This window comes from Arachis ipaensis, chromosome B5, assembly GCF_059453495.1.
Source record: "Arachis ipaensis isolate K30076 ecotype BB chromosome B5, ASM5945349v1, whole genome shotgun sequence".
Taxonomy (NCBI): domain Eukaryota; kingdom Viridiplantae; phylum Streptophyta; class Magnoliopsida; order Fabales; family Fabaceae; genus Arachis; species Arachis ipaensis.
In genome coordinates, this window is record NC_142440.1 from 153,737,199 (window position 1) to 153,746,691 (window position 9,493).

The 9,493-nt window shown below is 30.3% G+C and overlaps 1 protein-coding gene across 8 annotated transcripts; it reads left to right on the forward strand.

Moving 5' to 3' along the window:
• The first annotated feature begins 2,806 nt into the window (after positions 1-2,806).
• Positions 2,807-8,458, forward strand: LOC107644590 (disease resistance protein Roq1-like). Of its 8 annotated transcripts, none has more exons than XR_015883213.1 (7): positions 2,807-3,412; positions 3,515-4,637; positions 4,731-5,060; positions 5,207-6,019; positions 6,124-6,803; positions 7,533-7,622; positions 7,696-8,457. XR_015883213.1 is itself a non-coding variant. In XM_088486314.1 (5 exons), the coding sequence occupies exons 1-5, from the start codon at positions 2,895-2,897 to the stop codon at positions 6,718-6,720; spliced, it is 3,381 nt and encodes a 1,126-aa protein (XP_088342440.1). In that variant the 5' UTR covers positions 2,807-2,894; the 3' UTR covers positions 6,721-7,063. The 8 variants fall into 8 exon arrangements, 2 of the variants coding, with proteins under 2 accessions (XP_088342440.1, XP_088342441.1); XR_015883214.1 differs by having other exon boundaries at positions 7,785-8,457; XR_015883215.1 differs by having other exon boundaries at positions 7,536-7,622; positions 7,785-8,457.
• Positions 8,459-9,493: the final 1,035 nt, after the last annotated feature.

Consider the following 9,493-nt stretch of genomic DNA (forward strand, 5'->3'; position numbering starts at 1 on the left):
CCTACCAACCGTTCGGTTTTTACAACTATGGATATAATAATGGTAATTAAGTTGACCATTTAGTTGTTTTAATGGTAATTAAAATCTAATAATAGTTTATAATAAAAGAAACATTCTTTTGCAACAATGAACCTATAGTAATAGTTAGGGGTGTTCATAGATTAGATCATATCCATATAAATCCACAGTATTTATCCGTATCTGATCTGTAATTTGAGAATATGATCTGATCTGTAAGATGATCGGATTGGATCGAATCGGATCCACACTCTAATCAGATAGAAGTAAATATGTTTAAAAAAGTAAACAAAAAAAATTATTGACTTTTTTTTATAAAAATAAAATTTTTTTATATTTTTTATTTTATGGATATATTTGATATCTGATCCAAACATAAAAAGTGCGAATATCGAATTTGATCTAATGAGTTTAGTGCGGATTGGATCGAAATTTCAGCCATATCCCATCTGTAAACACCCCTAGCAATAATAACTAAAAAATTATAATGATTATATTTTTAACTAAGAGGAAGTGCAAAAAAAAGTACTAAATACAAGAACATTTAATCAAATATTAAAAAAAATTTTACTTTAAAACATACAGTTGGACTTTTTTTGCTCATATATATATATATATATATATATATATATATATATATTATAATAATAATAATAATAATAATATGATAATTGCTTTGTATATCACACAAATATAAACGTTTTTTTTTTTCTATGATCTTAAGAAAGGTTTTGTAAGTCTCTAACTTTGTTGTCGATTTTTGTAGTGTTAGCTCTCATATTATCAATTTGATTCATATATAATTCGGATGATAAATTATTTGGTGACGTGCTTTCTTTTTTACTGTGATATACTTGTTTTATTATTATTATTATTATTATTATTATTATTATTATTATTATTATTATTATTATTATGTACATTAAAAAATAACAGGCCAAATTATTGCCATAACATAATAGAAGTATGGAAGTTTATCATTCTTCTCTAATGGAGGAAACAAAATTCTTTTCAATAATTTATTTAACGTTTAGTAGAATAAAAATAAATTTTATTAGAATAAATTTTAGTATGAGTTTAATATTTTTATTCATCATAAAATATTTATAGAATTACTCGTAGATAAATTTTGGAAAATAGAAAAAAAACCATGATTTTTAATTTTATTTTTAAATAAACTTTATTTTTAATTTTAAAATAAATTTTATTTTTATTTTTTAATAATATTAATTTTTTACTGTATATAATTATTCAATTATTTTTTAATCATATATAAATAAATTACTCTTAATAAGACTTTTTTGTGTTATTCAATTATCTTTTTTTTTAAAAATAATTAATTATTAAAATAATTAAAATTTTCACAACAAAAATAATAAAAAATTATGAATGAAAAAAATTAACCATCCTGATACTTTTTTGTATTTTTATTCATATTTTAATTATAAACATAAATATAATTTAATTATATTATTTATGAAATGTGACTATAGATGTAGATAAAATTTAGTTATATTACTTATATATAGTTTCATTGTATTGTATTGCTTATAAAGTTAGATTATAATTATGACAATAGAATTGTTCTTGTATTTTTATATGTGTGACTAATTGGTGATGTTAAAACATTACTCTTAATTATAAATAAGGTTTATAATTTAAAAAATCAAAGACTCAATTAAAAAGATACGAAAAAATGATGTTAAAATATTCTAACTCTTTAAAATAAAAATATTCAAAATTTAATTAAAAATTATTTAAAATTTAAACTCAATAAAAATTTATATTCAATGTATTTTGTATTAAATATATTTAATAACCTATTATATCATATTATATCATATTGGTTGAAATTAGTTTTTATAATGTTAATTTTTTAATAACACTTTATTAGAAAAAACCAGCTTTTCAGAATTTTTTAAAAACTAATTAATATTATATATATTTTATTACAATATATCTTGTTATAAAAAAATTATTTATTTTTAATGCTTATATTAAAAATAAAAACAAAATTTAAATTAGTAAATTTTAATCTATAATATAATAATAATATAGTAATTATTTTATATATTATACGAATAAAAATTAATTATTTTTTTATTTATAAAATTTTTTAAGAGCTTATATATATATATATATATATATTGATGAATGTGATATATTTTTTTATGTAAATAATCTTTTAAAAAAAAATCTAATAGTTAATCTATTACCTTTTTTGTTTTAGTCCAAATTAAATATTTTTTATTGTTTTTGGAAAGAAAATCTTTTGAGGAATTTAATAATATGTGATGAGGAACACCGAATAAATTATACCAAAACCAATTAAAACACAACATAAAGACATCTTTAAAAAAAGATGTTTTAGGCGTATTTATCTGACTGGCCTCCTATTTTTATTTGTTTCCTTCAAAAGATGTGAAATAGTCAAATAGAAGTCATGAAGTAGAGAAGGCCTCAACAGTTTGTAGGATATTAATTATTTATATTATATTGAATGATTCTGAAACAAATAAAATAAGTAGTGATAGCTAGAAATACAAAGAAGTTTTAAGTCACAATAAGCTACCAAAATGAAAGTGATGCCAACCACACTCGACTCTACTGCATATACATTCCAATTTTCATACTCTTGATGAAACGAAAAATCTTACAGAACAGTAGACCCCACACGGACCATTTGAAATGATAAGGCAGTTTCTATTTTATTTCTACGTTGACTGACTTTGAGAAACTTAATTATTGAGCATTGCATCCATTCTCACTCTTCCTTTAATCACTCACTCTTCCTTTATATTTTTATTACTTTCTTTTGGTTTTCTGAGACTCAACACTCCCAACATTCATACAACTTTATATCCTTCTTTCTTATCATGCCTCTTCAATCTTCCTTCTCCTCTTTTTCCACCCATTCTTCTTCTTCTTCTTCCTACGGCTATGCATGGGAATATGATGTGTTTATTAGTTTTAGAGGCGAAGATACTCGCTATGGTTTCACTGGCAACCTCTACAAAGCTCTTTTTGATAAAGGAGTCCACACCTTCATTGATGATGAGGAGCTTCAAAGAGGAGACGAAATCACACCCTCACTTCTCAAGGCAATTGAAGAGTCCAGGATTGCCATCATTGTCCTCTCTCCTAACTATGCTTCTTCTTCTTTTTGCTTAGACGAGCTTGTCCACATCCTTCACTGCATCAAGGGAAATAATCGCCTGGTTTTACCGGTTTTCTATGAGGCTGATCCTTCTGATGTGCGGCATCAAAGAAATAGTTTCGGAGAAGCAATGGCCAAGCATGAAGAGAAATTCAAGAGTGACTTGAACAAGGTGCACAAATGGAAGCAGGCTCTGCATCAAGTTGCTAATTTGTCAGGATATCATTTCAAACACGGGTAACTTCACTTCATATACTTCTTTCTGATCTGTAATTGTTTTTCGTTTATAAAAAATATTACTATTTTGCTTCGTAATAAGAATCTGTGTGTATTTGGCAGAGATGGATATGAACATAAGTTTATCAGAAATATTGTGGAAGAAATTTCAAGAAAGATTAGACGTTTACCGTTGTTTGTTGCTCGTTTTCCTGTTGGACTAGATTCACTAGATTCTCGAGTGTCAAAAGTAATTTCACTTTTGAGAATGAATTCTAGTGATCAAGTTCACATGGTAGGGATTCATGGAGTTGGTGGAATAGGAAAAACAGCACTTGCTTGTGCTGTTCATAATTTGATTGTTGACCATTTTGACGGTACGTGCTTTCTTGCAAATGTGAGAGAAAACTCAAAGAGACATGGCTTGGCTTATCTTCAAAATATCCTTCTCTCTGAGATATTAGGAAAGGAGGAAATTAAGATAGTCAGTGTTCAACAAGGAACTACTCAAATTCAACGAAGACTATGTCAAAAAAAAGTTCTTTTGATTTTAGATGACGTTGATGATCACAAGCAACTACAAGCTATGGCTGGAAAACCTAACTGGTTTGGTCTTGGAAGCAGAGTTATCATTACAACACGGGACACACATTTGCTAAAATATCATGGTGTTGAAAACACACATGAGGTAGAGGGATTAAATGAGGCAGAGTCTTCTCAATTGCTTGTTAAACATGCATTTAAAAATGGTTATGTTAGCAGCCCAAGTTATGCAGATGTTTTGACCCGTACAATAACTTATGCTTCTGGTCTTCCATTGGCTTTGGAAGTAATAGGTAGTCACTTGTGTGGAAAAAAAGTAGAAGAATGGGAATCTGCATTGAATAAATTTGAAAGACATCTTGATGATAAAATACATGAGATATTTCAAGTAAGTTTTGATGCTTTGGGAAAAGAAGAGCAGAGTGTTTTTCTTGATATTGCCTGTTGTTTTAAAGGATATAAAACAAAGGAACTTACAGATATACTTCAAGCTCATTATGGAAGTTGCATGAAATATCATATTGGAGTGTTGGTTGAAAAATCTCTCATGAAGATCAATCAATATGATAACAATGTGACAATGCATGATTTGATAGAGAGCATGGGCAAAGAAATTGCACTAAAAGAATCACCAGAAATGCCTGGAAAGCGTAGTAGGTTGTGGTTCTACGAAGATATAGTTAAAGTTTTACAAGATAATCTAGTAAGTAATAAATTTCTCCAATAACTTTATTGAAAGTCCTTTTTTACGCACTTGTACCTTAATTAATTCATGTTTTTAATTTTGTGTTGAAAGGGTACTAGCACCATTGAAATCATATATTTGGAATTTCCCGTATTGGAAAGGGAAGGAGATGAAGATTCATTTGAAAAAGAGGAAAATAAAGATGTTGAAGTAAAATGGGACGGAACAGCTTTTAAAGAGATGAAAAATCTCAAAACGCTTATCATAAAAAATGGTTGTTTTTCTAAATGTCCCAAAAATCTTCCAAACAGTTTAAGGGTATTGGAATGGTGGAGATATCCTTCAGAATGGCTACCAAATGATTTTCAACCAAAGAAACTCTCCATACTCAAGTTATTGAATAATCTCTATTTAGCACACAAGTTGGATAGCTTATCCAAGGTAGTGTGTGCTAAATTCTTTTTTATGATTTTGTGTTTTAGTAACTTGATATGAAGTTTATTTGTTTGACTTTTTTTCTTTTTTTAAATTTTTTTCAGAAGTTGGTGAGTTTAAAAGTTTTGAATTTTTTCTTGTTTTTTCTCCAGATGTTGATCTCCTTGAAAGTTTTGAAGTTTGATTACAGTGATTCTTTGAAAAAGATACCAGATGTCTCCAATCTTCAACTTTTAGAAGAATTTTCTTGTGTAAGATGTAGTAATTTAGTCTCAGTTGACAGTTCAGTTGGTTTTTTACCTAAACTTAAAATATTGAATGCTGCATTCTGCTTCAAGCTCAGAAGTTTTCCACCTGTTATTAATTTGGCCTCACTGGAAGAACTCGTTCTATTTGGATGCTCAAGCCTTGAGAAATTTCCAGAAATTCTGGAAGAGATGGAAAATCTAAAAGCGCTTTATTTGTGGGGCACTGGCATAAAAGATTTGCCATGTTCATTTTGTAACCTTTCTAGATTGCGGCGTTTGACTTTGAATGCGAATGAAATGTATAGAATACCAAGTGTCATTGGCATGATGCCACGCCTGTTTTTGTGTGATATTGAGTTAGGAGGAAATAAGGGGAGGGTATCAGGAGAGCAGGAAGAGGGGCTTCATGGAATACTCACTCACTCCCTCCCCTCTGCAGATATGAGACGTCTTTCAATCACAAACAGCAATTTGTCAGATGACTTTTTTCCACTAGCTGTTGCATGGTTTCCCAATGTGATATCTTTAGTTCTAGGAGGCAATAATTTCACAGTCCTTCCTGAATGCATCCAACAATTTCGCTTTCTGAAGGAGCTCCTTGTGAATGATTGCAAGCATCTTCGGGAGATTAGAGGGATTCCACCAAACTTGGAATTCTTCTCAGCAGTAAACTGCAAATCATTGAGTGAGAGGGGCACAAGCGTGTTACTCAATCAGGTTTCGTTACTTTTTAATAATTAAGAATGCAGATGACATCATAATTCATATTAAATTAATAATGTATGCTAAACTACCGCTTCTGCATTATGAATGAATGACAGCAAGTGCACCAGGGTAGAAGCACCCACTTTGTGATGCCAGGTGGAAGCATTCCAAGGTGGTTTGAGAGGCGCAGTAGTGGAGCTTGCATTTCTTTCTGGTTTCGTGGCACCAAATTCCCTTACAATGCTCTTTGCTTTGCAATTCTACTCAAAGATGACTTCCCTTCCCCACTTGAATTAAGACCCATTGTGACCATCAATGGCAACCTAGGTTCATATCGATTCGAGAGAGCAATGGATCAATTATTTATTTTTAATCTGAACAGTGATCCTTATTATGAAGCACTACATCTTGAAAGAGGATGGAATCATGCGAAGCTTTCATATGAAGCATATAAGAATTATGAGGATCATAAGGAAAAGGTCCCAAGTGAGTCAATTGGAAAAGAGATTGGAATGCACGTATGGAAGGAAGAGAGTAGTAGTATAATGGAAGATATTCGATTCACTGATCCATACAAAATGACACAACTAATTATAATGATGATCATGCTCTCAATAGCATTCCCCAACCATAAGAACCACCCCTTGCTCCTGGATACATGCATTGGTTTGTGGATGTTGCTGTTTCTAACACACACACTTTCTGGATATTAACTGTCAGTTAGGAAGGAGGGTAGGGAGGATTCAATATCAGGCTATCAGCATCCGCACACAGCTATATGGCTGTCCTCACCTGTGTATGTCAAAGTGTAATTATTATTATTAATTGTGGCACTTCCCTTGCTAGTTTTGCATCTGCTTGTTTGATTAAATATGAAATAGAGATGACCATTCAATATGTTACTTGCTACTTTGAGCAACTTTTTTGTATCATACATTTATAATATATATTGAATGATTCTGAAATTGTAACACAATGCAATTGCAAAGCAAATAGATGGGGTACCACTGGGCACTGGCGTGTGTCCAAGGTAAATTACTCATTTTAGTTGTCCCATTCATTTTGATCAATAATATTTTTTCAACATACTTTGGGAATCAGTTTTACATTTATATAATATATTACGTTGAAGGGCTCTTAATATGTAAAGAAATGGGTACTAACCTAGGAATACGAACAAGGTGTATGGTTTTCTCAATGCCATGCTTTCCTGAATCCTCAGTGCAATCTCAAGGCCAATGTATAACCCTATTGCGCATAGTTAATTTGAATCTTTGTTATTTGCTTTACATTAAGTTTTTCCTTCTTTCATTTACTCATTACTTTTTAGGCAACAAGAGAAGAAGACATGTTAACATCTGGCTTTCGGTTTTATTTGCTCATTGGGTTCAAAAGAGGAATTTTTATTGATGTAGATACTGTCTTTAAATTTGGCAGTTAGTACAATGTTTAGCAACAACTTACTTGATAATTGATGTATAGATGGAGAGAGAGAGAGTAACATAGTTTGTTCTTGTTCATGTAGCAGAATTCCTGCTTCAGCAATGGAAGTTAATATTGAAGACTTGAAGTAAAATGGCATAAAAGTGGATAAGGGACATGACTAGCAACCAAGGTAAACTCCATCCCCTTACTAATTTTAGTTGCTATGATAATAACCATAAGAGATCATTTTGGTGGCATTGCAGAAATTGAGCTCATGTGCTACTGTTAGGGTGATGCTGTATAAGTGTATATACATATTATGTAATAATTTTGATTATTATATTGTAAGCAGGTCCCCTTATATTTTTTATTTTGCCTTTGCTCCTTGGAGTCAAGATGTGAAAGTTGTGCAGTATAAAGTTGAGATTGCCTTTCAATTTAGCACTTATTGCAAATGGTGCAACTTCTTCAGTGATATAATGTTGAGAGAGAGATTCTTTGTTCAACTGAAATGGAAGAAGTGTAACGCAGTTATTGTAGAAAAAAAAATCTCCATCACAACATATTTTAACTCTGAGAATAAACAAGACGCATCAATGAGGATTCAGTGTACAATAGAACAAGAAAAATAAGGATTGTTGTCTGATGTGATGTAGTCTTGGCCTCCTGAGTCCCCAAGAAAGAATAATAATAGATGAATCCAATGACAGAACAATATAACAGTTATGCAAATTTCAAGGTAGAGGCATGCACCATTCCTTGAATTTTGATGAAAGAACAAAACATGTGGCTGATTTTACAGTTATTTTTTCCCATTTTTATGCACAGTAAAGGCAAGCCCAACAGTGTAATAGAGTGAAGGATGGCATGCATGACAGTGTTCTTCTTATTTGTGAACAAGAGAGGCAAGAGAATTAGAGAAAATGATTTCTATGTTGAGTGAATCTTAAGAATGTTAATACAGAGTTCTGCTATTTATACACGAGTGAGAGCTAACTTCACTAGTCACCAACTTACTCTTAACTTATGCCGACTACTCCTAACAGAATCATAACAAATTAATTCCTAGCAAATAAGTTTAAAATGAAAACTCTCAGTTATGTTATAACCTAGTTTTTTCTTAGGCACATTCACCCAGTGTACTTTCACGCGGCCAGGCTTGATTTTTGTATGTTTGGCCTATATAATTAAGAAAAATGTGAAGTTCTAATTGGAATTAAATATATATTTGTTAAGTTTTTTTTATTTTATATAGTACTGACTATGTACTTTCTCAATTAACATATACTTATTGAATTTCTTTATTTTTGACCTTCATTCTTTCATAGGCAAGACCATCTCGTTTAAAGAAATATTTTTGTTATGAAAATAATTTTTTAATCGACAATCAATTATGAAAGTATCAATATAAAAATTAAAAAGAATACATAAAATCTTAAAAATATTGACAAAAAGTCAGCTTTTATTTTAAATTTAATATTTATTTATTTATTATTTTATTAATAAATTCTTATTGTATTGATGCTGTGCCACCATCCTCAATTCTCGCGCGTATCTCGGATGCACTGAGCCAAAGCAGAATACAACCGTATCTCGGATGCAATGTATCCGAAATATCCCTTGTTCATGTCCCGGGTGCATCCGAGATATGACTCGCACACCCCGTTTTTAGGAGCACCCCACTGTATCTGAGATGTGACTAACGACATATTTTGATAAATTCTTCCACGATTATTTAAATCGATAAATATTATATTATTTAATGTAAATAAAAAAATTCCAATATATAATGATAAATCTTTTGTATTTATGGATATTTTTGCACTGAAGAGAGCCCTTGGTCTCAATAGTATTGCACAAGCAAAGTATAATTATGTGTGTAATCTCCTGAAAGTATATACTTAATCTGAATTATTTCTTTCTTAATTAAATGTGCAGCTAACTTTCTTAACTAATTATGTATATTATATTATATTGAATGATTCTGAACCAAATGAAAACAGGTAGTATAGCTAGCTAGAAATACAAACAGAAGATGAATGCCTTTCCATAACTAATTTC